We start from the raw sequence: 20,418 nt of genomic DNA on the forward strand, positions 1-20,418 counted from the left end.
AGGGGAGGGGGGGGAGGGGGTGTATTTGAACAAGGAAGGGGGAGGGGCCTGGGTGGGGAAGAATGGTAATCCATTAGATTAGGTTGGTATAGTAATTCTGGCACAGTGGAGAGCTGGGGATAAGGAAATAGGAGAGATATCAGAAGACACAGAGGGGAGGGGGGGGGGGGGGAGGGGGTGTATTTGGGAGGGAATAGAGGTGTGGGATGGGTAAGGGGGTCCAAGGTGGATAGAAAACATGAGACTACAGTCACAGTGCACTATTTATGAAATACAGTAAAAGTAAGAAAATATATATTAATCATACTATGCTTATGGAAATGTAAATACTATGCTCAAGGAAATTCTGTCATCATACTGTCCTTAGTTAACATCCTTGCAATAAATATGATCTGTATTTATTGTGATTAAGGTCAACTGTACATGTACATGAATCTATTTATGGTATGTAACACCAAAGTAGCTTTCATTAGGGTTTTTCTTACTAAGGGGCAACTACACCACTTTATAAAAGTGTAATGTATTTTTACATTTCCATAAGCATAGTATCATTACTATATATTTTCCTACTTTTACTATATTTCATAAATGTTGCATTTTAATTGCAGTCTCATGTTTTCCATTCGTTGTGAACCCCTGTACCCATCCAACATGACTACCCCCTCCCAAATACGAATCCCCCCCGTGTCTTTTTGTCTCTCTTCCATTCCCTTATTCCCAGCTCTCCGCTCTGCCAGCATCACTATACATATCGACCTAAACTAATGGATTACCATTCTTCCACAACCAGCTACCCCCCCTCCCCAAGCCCAGTTCCTCAATGCTTTGTTCATCGGTAAACATTACAGTCTCTTGTTCCCCCCCCCCCCCCCCCCCCATTTTGAGCCTTCAACCACTCACCTATTGGTAGGTCCTTTGAAATTTCTTGCCCCCCTCCCCATCCACCACCCCAACTTTATCCCACATTTACACTCTCATTTTGAATTTTTCTGCTTTAACATTTAATCAAATATACACACATAACCCTACTGTCATTTTATCCCGGCCCCGGTCCATATCCTCTACATATACCCACCTCTCTAACATTCATTTACTCACCCCCCCCCCTCCCACCACCCTCCACCACCCCTCCCCTCACATTTCTAACTCTCACTGCTAACTTTTGCATTTTTATTATCGATAGCACTTATTATGTTCTTATTGTGATTAACTGTATTTGAAATTTATTTCATTTCATTTCTTTTAGACTTTAGCTCCTCATCCAACTTAATATGGGTTCAGTTACAGTTGTTAACTATTTGTTGTATACATGTTTATTGCAAAGATGATGGTGCATGGTGCCGCTAAAAAATTATTGTATACAGTCTGAAGATATTTAACATTAATAGTCATATATCTTTGACATTTTGATATTTCAGTTTTCAGTTGTTGTATTACCTGTACGCTTTGATTTCACTATCATTACAACTCAAGCACATGTGTTCATGTTTTACATACCAAGTAAACCTGTATTTACTTAATATGCCATGCCCCCACTTTTATTTAATGATCTTTTTTCAAGATGATGATTTTACATCTGGCATTTTGTGGGGAGCCAATATTTTTCTTAATTTATTGCCAAATTTGAGCTTGATGTCCTGCAATATATGTTAATGACATAAACTGTAAGTACATATTTTGTAATTATACACCAATTTACATTAACTTTTTAACACATTTTATATCTTTTGAAAAGTTTACATGGTCTTACTGTGTGCAGTTCCTGCTTTTAGCAACCACTTGAAAATGGCATACAAGGGCGAAACCTAGGTCTTGATTAAATAAACAATAACACAGTCAAATGGCAGGGGTCTAGTGAAGCAGGGGATACAACCCGTCGGCTTTGACCAGTGACGTCATACATTACTCATAGATAATAATGTCTTTAATGTCTTTACTTTCAGCCATAGATAATAAAACAGTTCTGTGTTCCGGATAAGCGCGATCATTGTACATTAAAAGAACTTAATGTGATTTTAAAAGAGATTGCTACATATTGCTCAAAATATTCTTCGTGTGCCTTTATTCAAATAATTGAATCAAACAATGGAAAATACAGGATGGACTCTAACAATACGAGAGAAGGAAAATTGCTACTCACCATATAGCGGAGGTGTCGAGTCGTGATAGGCACAATAAAAAGATTCACACAATCATAGCTTTCGGCCATTAAGGCCTTTGTCAGCAGTACAAACACACACACACACACACACACACACACACACACACACACACACACACAAAAACACACTCACGCAAGCGCAACTTGCACACACATCTGCAGTCTCAGAGAGCAGTGTAGTTTCAGCTCTCTGAGACTGCAGATGCGTTTGCAAGTTGTGCTTGCGTGTGTGTGTGTGTGTGTGTGTGTGTGTGTGTGTGTGTGTGTGTCTGCTGCTGACAAAGGCCTTAATGGCCGAAAGCTATGATTGTGTGAATCTTTTTATTGTGCCTATCTCAACTCAGCACCTCCGCTATATGGTGAGTAGCAACTTTCCTTCTCTCGTATAATTCAAATAATTGGTTGTTTGCAATTCATTCAGTACTCAATTTCATTCTTAGTGATATTGAGGTAATTTGGACTATTAGTTTCTTATTTTAGGACAATTTTTAGTATCTCATTATTGTTTGTATGTATGGATTTATCTGTTCCGATGAAATTGGATGATTTGAAAGAGGCTATGGGCGTAGACATGTTGGCCAAGATTTGTTTTTTACAAATGTGTGGTCTCATTGCCGAGTATGTTTGATGTCACAAGTGCGACGAACATATGCGCCTCACAAGTGTATCTCGTCGCTGTACACACGACTTATTTGTATGGCGCTGCGGCAAAGATCGGTTGTGGCGGTCCATTACACGGGACGTGGTTTGAAAAATCTAAGCTCGCCTTGAGAGACATTATGAAAATCACGTACTGTTGGTGTTTGTTGTGTGGATGTGTGTCCATGAATGTCGTGTCAGTAAGCATACAGTTGTGGATTGGTACTCTTTTTGTAGGGAAGTTCATGGCAAATACATGAAACACAGGGGGCCGGGTGTTATGGTCAAAATTGACGATTCGCATTTTGGCAAAAGGAAGTACAACAGGGAGGGGGGGGGGGGAACTCCGGTGGAATTATGGGTTAGGGCGGCTGTAGTTTCAAGCCAAGAGTGTGACGATGTAGTGTTTAAAGTAGTATCCAATCGAAGAAAGGTAGTTTTGATCAGCTTAATTGAAGCTCATGTTGCTTAGGGTTCCATTGTAATTTCAGATGGTTTTTCTTCATATAGGGATTTAAGGGAAAGGTGTTATCAGCATCTTGTAGTTAATCACAATACTGAGTTCAGATCATTATCCACAGGGGCTTGCACAAATAGCATAGAGGGTTATTGGTCAGCTGTGAAATCTTTGTAGGGAAGGGGAAACGCCGGATTTCTACACTTCAAAGTCACTTATACGAATATTCATGGAGGCGTAGTATTCCCCAAACATATTGCCCGTTTAAATGTTTTGTTATACGTGTTGGGCAAATGTACCGTCTGAAATATGTTAGCTAATTTCACATTAGGACGGGGGTTGGGGGTGAATATATATATATATATGTGTGTGTGTGTGTGTGTGTGTGTGTGTGTGTGTGTGTGTGTGTGTGTGTGTGTCTGTGTCTGTGTGTGTGTGTTATTTTTGTTGGATGTCTTTCTAGGCAAGCTTCAGTTCTTTTAAGAAGTACCCGTGTGGTAAGTTCAGTTTTCCATTTTTTTCTTTTACTGCATTTGACTATTTTGACGTATTTCATTGTTGTATTACACCATTACATATGTTTTCATGTACTCCACTATGTAGTAATACTAAAGGCGAAACGCCCAACACAACTAAAATTTGTATCCCGCCTTCATTTGATCTTTACACTGACACTGTCTATTCGAAAAGAACGACATACGTAGCACTGATGAGATTTACCTATATATGTGAAATGGAGAGCAGGATACAAATGTTGTGTATAGCTATATAGCTCAACTAAAGAATGGGATACTATTGTCACTGCTGCAATCAAAACTATAACTTTCAGCCGATATTATTAGCATCGAAGGCGAAAAAAAAAAAAAAAAAAAAAAAAAAAAAAAACTGTACCCCATGGTGAAGTACAGGATACAAATTGTATATGTGTCATCTTATCGCCTCTTTGTGTAGTTCAACTGAGGTACAGGTTGCAAATGTAACGTACATCAATTTCCAAGTTTTCATTAGCAGTATACATCTATATAGGTCAACAGAAGTATGGGATACAAATATTATGTACGTAACTCCTTCTGCAGCGGTAGTACTACTATCTATGTAAGAACAGACTATTAGTGGTAGCGGAGGCGGAAGAAACAACACATGTAAAATTTGTATCCCACACTTCAGTTGACCTATATAGTTCAACTGAGCAACAGCATATTAATGCTAACAAAAATGAAGAAATCGACGCACGCTAAACTTGTATCCTGTACTGCAGTTAACCAATACAGTTTGAATGAGGTTCGAGATACAAGTCACATATATGTGACGTGAGGTGGTTCTATGCTACCAATATATCCATCCATTTTTCCCCTTCATTTTCCACAGAAATAATATGATGCAAATGTGAAAATACTACTTGCCTTGACATATGTCAACTATATTTTTCGTCTCTCGTATTTCTTTTTTCTGAACAGTCTTGTCAGCTGTTTCATCTGTGTAATAAATGCTCTCTGGCCAATTCTGACGTTACATCTACATCTACATCTACATCTACATCCATACTCCGCAAGCCATCTGACGGTGTGTGACGTTACTGGTCAAAGCCGACGGGTTGTATCCCCTGCTTCAGTAGACCCAATGGCAGTGTGGTCATTTAAAAATTATTGTATGACTGTTGCTCAGCAACATCAAAAACTGTTTAAAACAAGAATGTTGTAGGCACAAGACAAGAGCATGTGAAGAAACAGGTTATTTTGAAATACTATTCTATTCACAAAAATAGTAATCATCTTGTAAGAGTTAAGCAATAAATAAGCAAATAAATTTTTTGATAACAGACAGAAATGATCTTGCTTGCTGATGGTGCAAAGAAATAGTCTGCCATGGGGGAAGTATATAATGAAAGTAACAATCATAGAGTATGGGCCAGGAAACTTGGATGCTGAAAACATTCTAAGTAAGAAGGAGAGAGGCAGCAGACTGGAGAAAGAAATGAGAAAAAAATAACAAAAGAAATGCCTGAAGGGCTGAAAAAAGGAGGCAAAACAAGAGATCAGATTGTATGGAAATGATTGAACATGTAGAAAATGGCCCTCAAACAAGAGATATGGCACCTGTGGCATGCTGGAAGTTTTTGTGTTAGAACATAGCACACAGAACATATGATGCAAGTATTATGTTTGATAAAAATTAATTGAAAGTGAGCATTTATTAGCAGATATAGCACAGCAAGGGAGAAATTTATAAAATGTTAATTCAGAAGAAAAATGTAATTGCTTAGAAATGTGAGTCATTAGCCAGGCTAATCAACTGTCAGAATGCACACAGAAAATGTAAATAAAGAACACTATCAGACACCTCAGCATTGTATATTCTTAGGCACACGGAAACATAGGCTGCATTTTGCTGAAATAGCAACAATCCCACAATCATCAGCTGGGAGGAAAAAATCTTGTAATTTATACAATATTCAGAAAAATACAATTATTAACTGTCTTTTACAAGAACTGCATTGAGATGAGACAGAGAGAAATATGTTTCTACGGATTGCACTGGGAGTTTGCCTACTGAGTTAATGTACTGGCCAGCTCTTCTGTACCTCTTTGGATTTAAAAATTTTCTTAATCAAACTGTCCTTTTGTATATAAATATTATTAATAGATCATTTTAGATAGGAATATTCCATACTGATGAAAAACAATCAATAATGAAACTTCTCTTTAAAAAATATGACATTTATTATAACAAAACACATATCAGTCTGATTATTGTCTGGATTATTGAAAAAATTCTGAAATAACATTGTTTGAAAAACTATCCAATTTGCTGGGGAATAAAAACACTGAAACTGCAGTATACGATTTTCTAAAGCCTAAAGCTGATTCTTACTGTTCGTTTACTTATAAGACACAGTACTTGTGGTAGGTGATACCAGCATTTGTACTGCAGGACTAAGTGAAACTGATTAAAATGAAAGAAGAAGGAAGATAAAAGTTTACCATTGATGCTGCGGTCATTGGACGTACATCACTAGTTTTGACTGGGGAATGGTAGGGAGGGAAATCAGCCATACTCTCTCAAAGTAACTATCCTGGCAATCACCTTAAGCAGTTATGAGAAAGTACAGGAAACATACAGGGATTTGAATCACTGAGCACTGTGTTACCAATGTGGCCCCTTGCATGGTAACTATACACGAAATCAGGCAATGGATTAGTGAGAAACATATGGTAGTGAACAATACACAGTAGTGTGGACAGGCTTCAATCACACAAAAAGCAGAGAAGTATTCTGACATAGTGGTTGGAATTTGGGAGCCATATGCTTAAGAAGGTGTCTCGTACAAAATACATAGGAGTATGGGTTAACAGCATTTAAGGTAGGAAAACCATCTGTAAATACTAAGTAAATGTTGATACATTTTGAGAATACTGAAAGTATGGCAAGGAAAAAATATGTATTTATTATTCTTTATAATACAGCTTATTAAAAATGGGGGAGGGGGGTTCTGTTATGAAATATGTAAATATTACAATACTACATTACATTAGTCATATTCATGGACCCCACAGACAGTGAGCTCTGGGATACGGAAAAAAGTCAAGGATGTAAATTAAAGTACAATACAGTGACATGGCATTACATTACATTTTACAGCACTAATTATAACTGAATCAGTGAGCTGGAAAAGGGGTCATGTCCCACAAAGTACATTTTTCAGGATACACAAAAAACTAGTTTACTACACACCAGGTTTAAGCATGGTGTTGTGATGGAGCATTGTAGCAGTTGACTCCAGGAAGAAAACTATGTATCATTACAATATACCTTGGCCATTAACTGTGATCAGTAACCAAGTTTTAACATAATAGGGATGACTCTTTCCAAACATGATGATGTTGATGAGGCAACTCACATTCTGTTTGCAGCAGAAGGGTTGTGTTAGGCAAGTTAATATTATTCATATTCATAATAGCAATAAAAAAGTCTGTTATGATTATACAGATTTATTCATAATGTACTCAAAATACAACCATAAGCAAAATACAGCAAAGCAGACAATGATAGGTATGTTTCATTTTTATCTTGTTCATCCTTTGCTGGTCACTGCCAGATACTGTTATAAAATGGTCTGTGCCTGTCAGGAATGCACTGTAGAATATTCTTTACATCATCTAGTTTCTTCTCTTTATTGGAACAGGTCCATTATAAGCTTGTTTATATGGGCAAGGCACCTTCTGTGATTAAATACCCTTCTAACAAACACTTCTGTTGATGGGACATGATCCCTTACTACACCAAATGATTCATACTGATATAAAGATCAGTTATCTCCAGTAAACATAATTTGGAAAAAAAGTGACATGACTCCCTTTTTAATTCATTGATTCAATTATACATTAACCTAAGGTATTGAAGTTAAGATATTCTGTGAAGATACTCTTCAATGGAGTGGAAGGAGTTATTACTCAACAGAAAGTTCTCTATGTGACTTTGTAGGCTTTCCTGGCATAATAAGTCTTGAAAGTCTCTTCAGGTATGCTACCAGATCCTAAAATCAACTCGATTCAATATTTCAGTTATCCAACTGTTCGCCATCTCCAGGAGAACTCTGTTGCTGCTGAGCCCTGCTGAGAATATCAGTTCTCAGCGGGACTCAGAAGCAGCGGCAGCAGCGTTCTCCTGAAGATGGCGAACAGCTGGATTGCTGAAATATTAAATCAAGTTGATTTTAGGATCCGATAGCAAACTTGAAGGGACTTTCAAGAAAGTTTTCTAATTCAGTCTTACAACTTGACTACATTATATACCTGACATTTAATGTGTTCTGGTGTGTTGCTGAATACAACTGCACCCAACTCGTTTCTGTACTAATGTCACTCCCTTCAGGCTTTTGTAGAAGTCGTTTTTGGTCCCGACATTGTATTCATACTTTTCTCTATTTAAATTGGAAAAGAAATATTGGTAATGATAAAGGACATTAATCAATATATGTATTGTGACATAGTTGTCAAAATACCCAGTTTTTTGAAGAAGTATCTGCAGGATGTTCTCAAATTAACATAAGATATAATTAATATAACATGCTTACATATTTTGAAATTGTTAGCCATGTAATTCAAATTTCCTCAGAAAATGATTCAATTACTCATTAGTGAGTGGCAATATTCAGAATAAACTAGTTTCTTAATTTTTAAATGACCTACAGGAGTAATCATGCATAGTGTAAACATAGCTGAACCAAGGTGCTTCATTAATTCTAGGCAGGGGTTTTCCAATAGAGGTTGTGATGTATCTGTAGTCCTCCAAATCTAACACTTTCCACTTCTTTTATTTCATTGGTTGAGAAACTTATTTTATGGCTTGTGGAGTCCTGCAAAGAGTACTGAACTCTAAATATTAAGTCTTATAACATTTAATGATGATCAATTTGCCTTGAGCCATCTGTTGATGTTTTTGAAAATATTTTCAGCTGACTTTTTCAATAAGGATAAAGGCAGCATTATTTATTCCTAGACTTGGATCATTTGCAAAAATTAGTAATTTGTATATTCTGCATCTATATACCGGGTGATCAAAAAGTCAGTTGTTGTTGTTGTTGTGGTCTTCAGTCCTGAGACTGGTTTGATGCAGCTCTCCATGCTACTCTATCCTGTGCAAGCTTCTTCATCTCCCAGTACCTACTGCAGCCTACATCCTTCTGAATATGCTTAGTGTATTCATCTCTTGGTCTCCCTCTACGATTTCTACCCTCCACGCTGCCCTCCAATACTAAATTGGTGATCCCTCGATGTCTCAGAACATGTCCTACCAACCGATCCCTTCTTCTAGTCAAGTTGTGCCACAAACTTCTCTTCTCCCCAATTCTGTTCAATATCTCCTCATTAGTTATGTGATCTACCCATCTAATCTTCAGCATTCTTCTGTAGCACCACATTTCGAAAGCTTCTATTCTCTTCTTGTCCAAACTATTTATCATCCACGTTTCACTTCCATACATGGCTACACTCCATACAAATACTTTCAGAAACGACTTCCTGACATTTAAATCTATACTCGATGTTAACAAATTTTTCTTCTTCAGAAACGCTTTCCTTGCCATTGCCTGTCTACATTTTATATCCTCTCTACTTCGACCATCGTCAGTTATTTTGCTCCCCAAATAGCAAAACTCCTTTACTACTTTAAGTGTCTCATTTCCTAATCTAATTCCATCAGCATCACCCGACTTAATTCGACTACATTCCATTAAATTTGAAAACTTAATATATCGTGGAATAATGTAGATAGAGAGGTAAAAAATGACACACATGCTTGGAATGACATGGGGTTTTATTACGAAAAAAAATTTCACAAAATGTCCGACAGATGGCGCTGGACAGCAACTGCTACCGTGATGGGTGAGAGGTACGCCGATATGTTACAGAATCGCATCAACCCCAGCCTGGCTGATAAACACCTGCTGGAACGTACAATGTTTATGCAGGATGGCGCTCCACCCCATATTGCTAGATGCGTGAAAGATCTCTTGCGTGCATCGTTTGGTGATGATCGTGTGCTCAGCTGCCACTTTCGTCATGCTTGGCCTCCCAGGTCCCCAGACCTCAGCCTGTGCAATTATTGGCTTTGGGGTTATCTGAAGTCGCAAGTGTATCGTGATCGACTGACATCTCTAGGGATGCTGAAAGACAACACCCGACGCCAATGCCTCACCATAACTCCAGACATGCTTTACAGTGCTGTTCACAACATTATTCCTCGACTACAGCTATTGTTGAGGAATGATGTGTGGATATATTGAGCATTTCCTGTAAAGAACATCATCTTTGCTTTGTCTTACTTTGTTATGCTAATTATTGCTATTCTGATCAGATGAAGTGCCATCTGTTGGTCATTTTTTGAACTTTTGTATTTTTTGGTTCTAATAAAACCCCATGTCATTCCAAGCATGTGTGTCAATTTTTACCTCTCTATCTACATTATTCCATGATTTATTAAGTTTTCAAATTTATACTGACTTTTTGATCACCCGGTATATCAGAAAAAACAGAGGATACAAAACTCAAATTTGTGGTATACCATGTCTGATTCCTTCAAATTCTGACTGCCTTTTGTATAAAATACTTTACACTCTTGACCTTGTCAGTTGTCTACATCTACGAATGCACATTTGTCATGAAGTCTTTTGGGCACTCTTTTTTTTTTATTAAAAAGGAAAATCAATAACAATGAGATAAGAAGCAAGGATGATTGTCACAGGCAAATATATATGACATCTGTCTATCAGAAAAGTGTGATCTATTAACCTAAAGCTTAATTCATTGCTTCAGCTCAGTTCACAGATGCAAAGATCCATTGATCCCCAGTCCATAGAATACGTAAAGACAAAATCAAACAATGGAAAATTCAGAATGGAATAATGACAATATTATGAAAAGGATAGTTGCTACTCACCATATAGCACAGTTGCTGAGTCACATACAGACGCAACAAAAAGACTGTCAAACAAAACTTTCAGCCAAACAGGTCTTCATCAGAATACACACACACACACACACACACACACACACACACACACACACACACACACACACACACACACACACACGAAGCAAACTGGGTAGTGAGGGTAAGGAAGATGCTGGGGCAGGATGGCAGGGTAGGGGTGGTGGATGGTAGAGTGCTGCTTGTGGGAGGACATAGGGATGAGGTGGGGAGAGGGTAGGGCAAGTAGGTGCAGTCAGGAGGTTAGATGGAAGGTGGGGGCAGGGCGGTGGACGGGGGCAGAAGGAGAGAAGCAAAAAGGCTGTGGGTGCGTTGGTGGAATAAAGGGCTGTTTAGTGCTGGAATGGGAACAGGGAAACAGATAGCTGGGTAAAGGACAATGACTAACAATGATTGAGGCCAGAAGGGTTACGGTAACATAGAATATATTGTAGGGAGAGTTCCCACCTGTGCAATCAAGAAAATCTAGTGTGGGAAGGATCCAGATGGCACAGGCTGTGAAGCAGTCACTGAAATGAAGAATGTCATATTGGGCAGCATGCTCAGCAACAGGGTGGTCCAGCTGTTTCTTTTCTGCAGTTTGTTCTATGCCATTCATGTGTACAGACAGCTTGTTGGTTGTCAGGCCCACGTAGAATGCAGCACAGTGGTTCCAGCTTAGCTTGTAGATCACTTGACTGGTTTCAGAGGTAGGTTGATGGTATAGATGATGGTTGTGACTGGACTGGAGTAGTTAGTGGTGCAGGTATGTATGTTCTGTGGAAGAGTGTGTGTAACTATCCAAGTTTTAGTAAGTTGTACTTTCACAGTTATGAAAAAGCCATCTCGGTAGTAGCCATCTAGCACAGATGAACTGTGACCTCTGTGAATCTAAAATACACAAGATTATGAAGGTGTAGTAAAACAATCACACCCACAAACCTAACTGAGATGCTGAAACAGTTTGCCAAACTAAGATTCACAGTTGAATTTCTAGATTTCATTTTCAGAGCTATATTGTGTCTTGTCCAGGAAGAAACCTTGGTCTGAAAAAGATTCAATATGTCACTGTCTTCCACCTCCATCAAAAAATTTTACTGTACTGATCTAATACAGAATGAGAATTTTGAATTTTCAGGACCTGCACAGAAACAGGAAACGGAGGAAGGAAGGAGTAGAGGGTGCAGTGTTACAAATGACATAAAGTGACTCACTCATGTAAATGATACTTTAAGGTGACATAACTGGCAGTGTATTAATATATGGTACCATGAGAAATACTGTAACATTTCAATACAATACTGGAAAACAATTTGTTAATTTTTCTATTGGGAAAATCTAGAACCTGATTAAAAATGGATCTGAAGCTTGTCAAGTTACAGGTCATCTAATTTTTACTCCAAAATCTAGAATTGAAGGCTGTCTTTATATAACCTATAACATTCTCATCAGTAAGAGTTTTTCAAGTTTTAAAAACAGGATAGACTCATAACATTATTTTGTGCACCATGAAACAAACTCAGCTGCTTACAAATTAGCATTAAAACATGAGTGTCATTATTAATACAAAGCTTAATGATTGAAGTAGCAAGAAGCATACAAGCGATATTTTTTTCAGAACTAAAGTATCACTGAAATGACAGCAAAATTAAAAACAAAGTACTGTTACTAAAATTGCGACTTGCAGTTATATAAATATTGTGCATGACTTAAAACATACCTGTGAGAACACCAACATAACAAAAAGCATAATGAAATATTTCCAATCCATCATAATTAATTTCTTCTTGCTGTTGGAGTTCTAGCTTATCGCTGGACTTTTCTGACACATTCTTACTTTCGGAATCATTCTTTTCAAAAGCCAAGCCAGAAAGCTGAAATAAATGGTAATATTATTTCCCTTTGAGTTTTGTTGTACCCAGTAATAATCCCAGTATTCGGAACTAAATCGGGGTACAGTCTGGATTTAGAAATGGTTGGATTAACTGGGTAAAAACATATGTTCAATACAAATAAAGTTACTAGATAGGACTACCAGCCACAAACCAACGTAGTGTAGCAATGTGAAAAAGTGGCAATGTAGTGACATGAGGAAGTGGTAATGCTGCGAATACCATGCAAAATCCTCCACAACAATACAACTACACTTTGTGATCAAAAGTACCCAGACACATGACTGAAAATGACTTAATAGTTCATGGCGCCCTCAATCGGTAATGCTGGAATTCAATATGGTGTTGGCCCACCCTTAGCCTTGATGACAGCTTCCATTCTTGCAGGCATACGTTCAGTCAGGTGCTGGAAGTTCTCTTGGGGAATGGCAGCCCATTTTTCACTGAGTGCTGCACTGAGGAGAGGTATCGATGTCGGTCGGTGAGGCCTGGCAGGAAATCGGCATTCCAAAACATCCCAAAGGCGTTCTATAGGATTAAGGTCAGGACTCTGTGCAGGCCAGTCCATTACAGGGACATTATTGTCATGTAACCACTCTAACGCAGGCCGTACATTATGAACAGAAAGATGTAATTACCATCCTCGAATTGCTCTTCAACAGTGGGAAGCAAGAAGGTGCTTAAAAAATCAATGTAGGCCTGTGCTGAGACAGTGCCACACAAAACAACAAAGGGTGCCCACACCATAATACCACAGGCTTTGAATTTTACTGTTGTCACTACACACACTTGCAGATGACATTCATTGGGCATTCACCATACCCACACCCTACCATTGGATCACCACATTGTGTACTGTGATCCGTCACTCCACACAATGTTTTTCCACTGTTCAATCGTCCAACGTTTACACTCCTTACACCAAGTGAGGCATTGTTTGACATTTACCGGCATGATGTGTGGCTTATGAGCTCACCTCCTGTCTAACTGTCATAGCACTTGCAGTGGATCCTGATGCAGTTTGGAATTCCTGTGTAATGGTCTGGATAGATGTCTGCCTATTACACATTACAACCCTCTTCAACTGTCGGCGGTCTCTGTCAGTCAACAGAAGAGGTCGGCCTGTACACTTTTGTGCTGCACTTGTCCCTTCACGTTTCCACTTCACTATCACATCTGAAATATTGGACCTAGGGATGTCTGTGGAAATCTCATGTACAGACGTATGACACAAGTGACACCCAATCACCTGAACACATCCAAAGCTGTGAGTTACGCGGAGTGCCCCATTCTGCTCTCTCACGACTTCTAACGACTACTGAGGTCACTGATATGGAGTACCTGGCAATAGGTGGTAGCACAATGCACCTAATATGAAAAAGGTATGTTTTTGTGGGTTTCCGGATACTTTTGATCACATAGTGTACATAGCCAATCACATGTGGTAGTGTCATTATCTTGTTCAGAGGAGTTATTAAAGCACAGCTTACTTGGCTGCTGTCAACAGATGTTTTTTTTTACAGTATACAGAATAAGCACAGCTTACTTGGCTGCTGCTAACAGATATTTTTCTTACAGTACACAGAATAAATTGGGTTGATTTATACAGCACTGTGTTCACACATTTTGTTTATAAATAAAGATAATATTGTACGTATAAAACAGGTGTTGTACTGTACAGTACATGTCAAGCAAACAGAAAAATATTTTCTGTGTTTTAAAAGGAAAACTGAAGTGCTTAGGTGGCTTGACAATAGGGAAGGTGCTACAAAATTGGTTATTGAACTTGGTGTCAGTTTGTTTTGTTTTGCTTTAGTGTGCAAAAACAACTACAGTCATATGCACCCATGTCAGGACTGTAGAGCAGGAAGACAAAGAGAGAATTTAAAAATGACTACACATTAATTACAATCGATGGAAGAGAAGACAGTTAAAAATAGGAATGTCGAGTAAGGTCTATAAAGTACGCCATACAGAAACAGAGGTACTGAACTAAAGATTAAATGTCCTTTGCCATCGGAGCAGATGACGCAATTGAAATGCTTTGTTGCTGGATGTATTGCGTGGCCTAATACAGGGTGAAAAATTCTGCTGTAAATACTGAGCAGAGTTCTGGAAGCTCATACTGGAAAACTTTGGTACCACTGATGAAGGCATACTTGACACCATGCTCAGTCCGAGAGCCATCAGTGTACACAAAGATACTATCGCAAAGTTCCATGCGAAGGTCATGAAACCGAAGGCAATAGAGCAAGGCAAGAGTAGTTTCCTTAGGTAGCGAATGAAGGCCAAGGTGAACATGGGCTGCTGCATGAAGCCAAGGTGGTGAAGAGTTCACACCCATCAGGAAAGTGGCAGGTAGTGTGAAGTTAAGCTGCCAGAGCAAGAGCCAAAAGCAAACTCCAGGAAGTAACAGAGAAAAGAGACGCACCCTATACTGGCAATCAAAGGAGTCATCGAAGGAGGAGGCACAGAATGGGTGGACATGCTTGCCAGACAAAAAGCATATCTGCTGAGGAAAAAGTCATGGCAGTAGGACAGCAATAGTTCGGCAGCTTCTGCCTACAGACTCTCAAGCGTGCTGGAGTAAAAGGTGCCCGTGGCCAAACAGATGCTACGTTGGTGGATAGTATTGAGACAGCGAGAGAGAGACGGAATTGCAGATGAGTAAATGAAACACCCATAGTCTAGTTTCGAACGGACAAGGGACCAGTACAAATGGAGGAGGGTGGTTCGACCTGCTCCCCAGGAAGTACCATTTAGGACACATAGGATACTGAGGGACTGCATACAGCGGGCTGCCAGGTAAGACACGTGGGATGACCAAGAAAATTTCCTAACGAGCATAAGCACCAGGAAATTTGTAGTTTCAATGTACGGAAGAGCAACAGACCCAAGATGTACAGACAGTGGAAGAAACCAACTGTGCTGCAAGAAATTCACACAAACGGTTTTGTCAGTGGAAAAACAAAAGCCACTGTTGATGCTCCATGAGTAAGGATGATCAAGACATTACTGAAGATGCTGCTCAATGAGACAAGTCCACGGAGAACTGCAATAGATGGCAAAACCATCAACGAAAAGGGAGCCGGAGATGCTCAGCTGGATACAGGCCATTATAGTGTTAATGGCAATAGCAAAGAGGACGACGCTCTGGGTGGAATAATGAGGCACAACGTTTTCCTGGATAAAGGCGTCTGACATGGCAGAACCCACATGTATCTCAAAAACTTGATCCTTTAAAAACTCATGAAGGAAATGAGGCATACGGCCTCAGAAGCCTCACATCTACAGAGTACGGAGGATATCAGTCCTCCAGTAGGTGTCATAAGCTTTCTCACTCGTGACATGGGTGGACAAAGTGATGAGATGGTCAACTGCAGAATGGTACACTCGAAATCCACACTGTGCAGTGGTTAATAAATTGTGAGATTTGAGCCACCATGTCAGCCGGGCATGAATCATATGTTCCATCACCTTGCAAACACAGCTGGTGAGAGAAATGGGGTGGTAGATAGAAGGAAGGTGTTTATCCTAACCGGGGGTTAGGTATAGGTATGACAGTGGCTTCACGCCAGTGTCTGGGAAACGTGCCCTCTGCCCAGATGTGGTTGTACCTATGAAGGAGAAAGTCTTTGCCCTCAAGGGAAAGGTGCTCAAACATCTAAATGTAAACATCATCTGGCCCTGGGGCGGAGGATCGGGATAAAGTTAGAGCATGATCTAACTCCCTCATAGTAAAGGCAGCATTTAGCACTCACGTTTCTGAGAAGAGAAGGGCATCACATGAGCCTCCTCCACTCGTTTCTGATGGAGGAAAGCAGGGTGATAGTGGAAGGAGCACGAAATCTCAACAAAATGGCGGCCCAAGGTGTTGAAGATAACAAAAAGGTCCACTAGGACATCGACTGCTACTGTCAGGCCAGAAACTGGAGAATGGACCTTGGTCCCAGAGAGCCATCTGAGGTTGACCCACATGATGCAAGAGGGAGTGGAACTGTTAAAAGAACTAGTAAATGAATTCCAGCACATCTCTGCATGCGAACTGTGTAGCGACATGCCTCAGTCCACCAAGGGACCAGGACATGGTGCAGTAAAGAGGAAGAGCGAGGAATGGAACATTCTGCGGTGGTATGGATAATGTTCGTAAGATATTCTACCTGGTCATCACAACTGGAGAAATGTTGTTCATCAAAGGTCGCCAGGGAGGAGTAAAGCCTCCAGTTGCCCTTAGAATGCTGCCATTTGGGTGTGCACAGAGGTGGGGTAGGAGTCAGCAAACGGGTTGCACATGGGAAATGGTCACTCAAGTATGTGTCAGAGAGAATGGACCACTCAAGGTGATGGGCAAGCTGGGCAGTGCAGAAGGATAGGTCCAAACTGGAATAGGTGAGTGTGGATTCTGAACGGAATGTGGGTGCCCCTATGTCAAGGCAGATAATATTAAGTTGATTGAGAAGGTCAGCCAAGAGGGCATGTTCTGGGAGAACCCCAAAGAGGATGGCGCGCATTACAGTCACCGAGACACAGAAAGGGATGAGGTAGCTGTCCAATAAGCTGGAGGAAGTCTGCCCTGATACATTGAATGGTGGAGGGATGTAAATGGTAAAAAGGAAAAAATGTCAAATGAGGAAGAAAAATGCTTGGAGCCAGGTAGTCAGGGACTATGAACATCATCCTGGATGAGTAGCACGACTCCCCCATGAGATGAAATGCCATCCTCGGGGGGAAGGTCAAAGCGGACTGGGTAGAAATGCGAGAGCTAAAAGTGGCCATGAGGATGCAATTTTGTTTTCCAGAGGCAGAGTTCAAGTAAGTCCTATTTCTCAGATCGAAGGCCGCAACCGTACCACTGAAGGAGAGTCATGACGAGGAAAAAATGAAGGGTTGTCACCTCGGCATCTGCCGAGTGCCAGCCTTCGAAGACTCACTGCTACAGGGTGCAGAGGCTGGAGTTTCCTGCTCCATGAGGTCAGAGGCATCGGCATTCTCTTTCTATCAATCTGCGGAGCCCAGGACAGAAAAATGGTTGGTAGTGTGCACCAGCGACATGGAGGTCAGCCGGGCGAGGGTATTATGTGGTGACACCATCAAAGAGGATCTCCAAATCACTGAAGGAGAAAACCATTTCCCTTTGTTGGACTTCCTGGAGCCTTTCCGGTTGGCAGAGGAGGACTCAGATGTTTGTTGGCTGGAGGGATGTAGGAAGTCTTCGCGGGAGCATTCCTGCTGTCCTTTCTGGTCTGCCTGTTGTGTAGCAGGTGACTTCATTTCATGAGGCAGAAGTTCCGTGGCTTGTTGCACAGCTGAAGGAAAAGACGGGGACACTACCATGATGCTGTGCAATTTCACAACCATAGTGCTAAATTTGAGGTTGTATATCTGCATGGCCCTGTCCTTTGTGGAGCAAGATGTAGCAAGAACAGTACTGTAGGTGCCAAATGATAGAATGCAGGGTTTCCAACTACTCAACAACGTGCGAGCGACCGGGTAAGGTACTTTTTCCTTCACCCTGATTTCCGGGACAGCCTGCTAATCGAGATACACAGGACAATCTCTGGAGGATGCGGTATGGTTGCCATTCCAGTTAATACTGTGGGGAGAAGGAGATGGGTGATCACCCTTGTGAGCATCCCTACAACAAGTTACACATTTCATAAGAATTCCCAATTGTGAATAATGACTACCATTAGCCATAGAATGTAATGACAACAATGAAAATTTGTGCCAGACTGGGACTAGAATCTAGATTTTCTGCTTATTGCGAGCAGTCCCCTAATCATTTGGCTATCCATGCACAACTCATGGCCAGACCCAAATGTCCATATGTCGTCAACCGTACATCTACGATCTGTACTTGCACATCCATTATGTGTATTCCCGTACAGATCAGACATTGTGCTTGAAAGTTCCATGCCCCGTATCGGCAGATAAATATGATAACACAATTGAGAATAATGACGACCATCAACTGTACAATGGAATGACAACAATGAAAATTTGTGCTAGACTGGGACTCGAACCTGGATTTCCCGCTTATCAAGAGCAGTTGCCTTACCATTTGGCTATCTGTGCACGACTCATGGCCTGACCCAAACACCTATATGTCACCAACTGTACATCTATGATCTGTACTCGCACATCCATTATGTGTATTCACATACAGATCAGATGCACAGTTGATGACATATGGAAGTTTGGGTCTGGCCGCGAGTTGTGCATGGATAGCCAAATGGTAAGGCGACTGCTCACGATAAGCAGGAAATCCAGGTTTGAGTCTCGGTCTAGCACAAATTTTCATTGTCATCATTCCTTTCTACAGCTGATGGTAGGCATTATTCACAATTGCAAATATATATGATGTGGTCACCACAGTGCATCGTCATCAGAACAATACTGGCATTGTATTATCGTGGTTACCCATTTGGCCGGGTGTCGACACGACTCTCGAGAGTGGTTGTTACGATGACACTGGTAGCAGTGCATCAAGTTTGGAATGTATGGTCGTACTATGATAACTTCACAGCCTGCTTTGATCTTTGACAGAAGCACTACTCTATCAGAGGTGAGAAAAAGGGCACATGTGGGCAATAAGGATGTATCTACTCTTCTAATCACCCAATGGACTGCACTGACACCCTGATCGGAAGGTACATTTGGATTTCTGCATCAGTCAGACCATCGAGCAGCCTAGTGTAAGTAACACCGCGGGAAGAATTCAGCATTCAATGGGCCTTGACAAGAACAGGATAGCTGTGGAGGAGTGAAGCTGCAAGCAGTTGTTGTGCTTGAGAATCAGAAGTAGCCTCCAAAAGCAAAGTGCCATTTCATAAACAAGAGCAGGATTTCACAGGGCCAGCAATTGCATCAACACATTTCTGAATAATAAACAGATTTATCACAGTGAAGGACTGACTGTATCAGTACATGAAATCAAGAGGAACCGTGGTGCAGCTGGTAGGGTCTTTGAATCATTAGCCTCATTCTGTTTACATTTGGTAGAGGATGACAGTGAAAAAGATGATTGGCTCATTGTGAGAAAATCCCCCATGATAGCCAGCATTTCCAACGGCATGCTCCTTCCAATTGGGGGACCCCCCTCAGAAGGCGGCGCACCTGCCTTAGGTGATTTTACACACCTCAGGTCACACCTCCCGAACACCTGACTGAGGGATTAATTGGCAATTTAGGAAGGTAACAGTTCAGGCAATCACCCCTCCCTGGGCCTGGCCCTTATCAGGGGTATGTGAGAACCCTATCTGTCAACCTGGGGCTGGGAATTATACGTTACCCAGTAATCTGTTATGAGTCAGATGCGTGGGCTGGTCTTCAGGAACATATATGGAGGAAGAAGGAAAATAGGAACCTCAAATGCCGAAGCGGAGGAAGGATAGGAGAAGGGGAACAAAAAAAGAAAGAAGGAATGACAGACAGTGGAGAGACTATTCTAATATCAGTGACTGAATATGCAGAACACGTTTCCAGCAACATCCCAGATTCCCCAAGGGGGATGAAGAGGAATATCAAGAGGACAGACATGCAGCATGGAAGGGAAAAAAAGCTGCAAAGGCTGGGGCCCTGTCGTCACCAAGCACGAATCCGCCAAAGGGTAGGGAGCCCCCATGGGGTATATTTGGTGCTGGGAAAGCCACTATCAGTGTCTGGGGAAGGATGGGGAATCGGAGGGAAATTGAAAGCTTTTGCAACACAACTAGTGAAGAAACTTTGCAACAAGGTCACAACTCCACTGTATCATTGTATGATAAAACTAATGACTAAAATTTCTCTTGGGTTACTCAGAG

General features: G+C 40.8%; 1 protein-coding gene across 1 annotated transcript in view; it reads right to left on the reverse strand.

The window, feature by feature from the left end:
* Positions 1-20,418, reverse strand: part of LOC126236307 (lysophospholipid acyltransferase 7) — a 146,801-nt gene that overhangs the window by 81,755 nt on the left and 44,628 nt on the right. Inside the window, exon 3 of the mRNA XM_049945517.1 lies at positions 12,445-12,598. Coding sequence (XP_049801474.1) covers positions 12,445-12,598 — 154 coding nt within the window. The remainder of the gene's footprint in view (positions 1-12,444; positions 12,599-20,418) is intronic.

The sequence above is a fragment of the Schistocerca nitens genome, chromosome 2 (genome assembly GCF_023898315.1).
Source record: "Schistocerca nitens isolate TAMUIC-IGC-003100 chromosome 2, iqSchNite1.1, whole genome shotgun sequence".
Lineage (NCBI taxonomy): Eukaryota > Metazoa > Arthropoda > Insecta > Orthoptera > Acrididae > Schistocerca > Schistocerca nitens.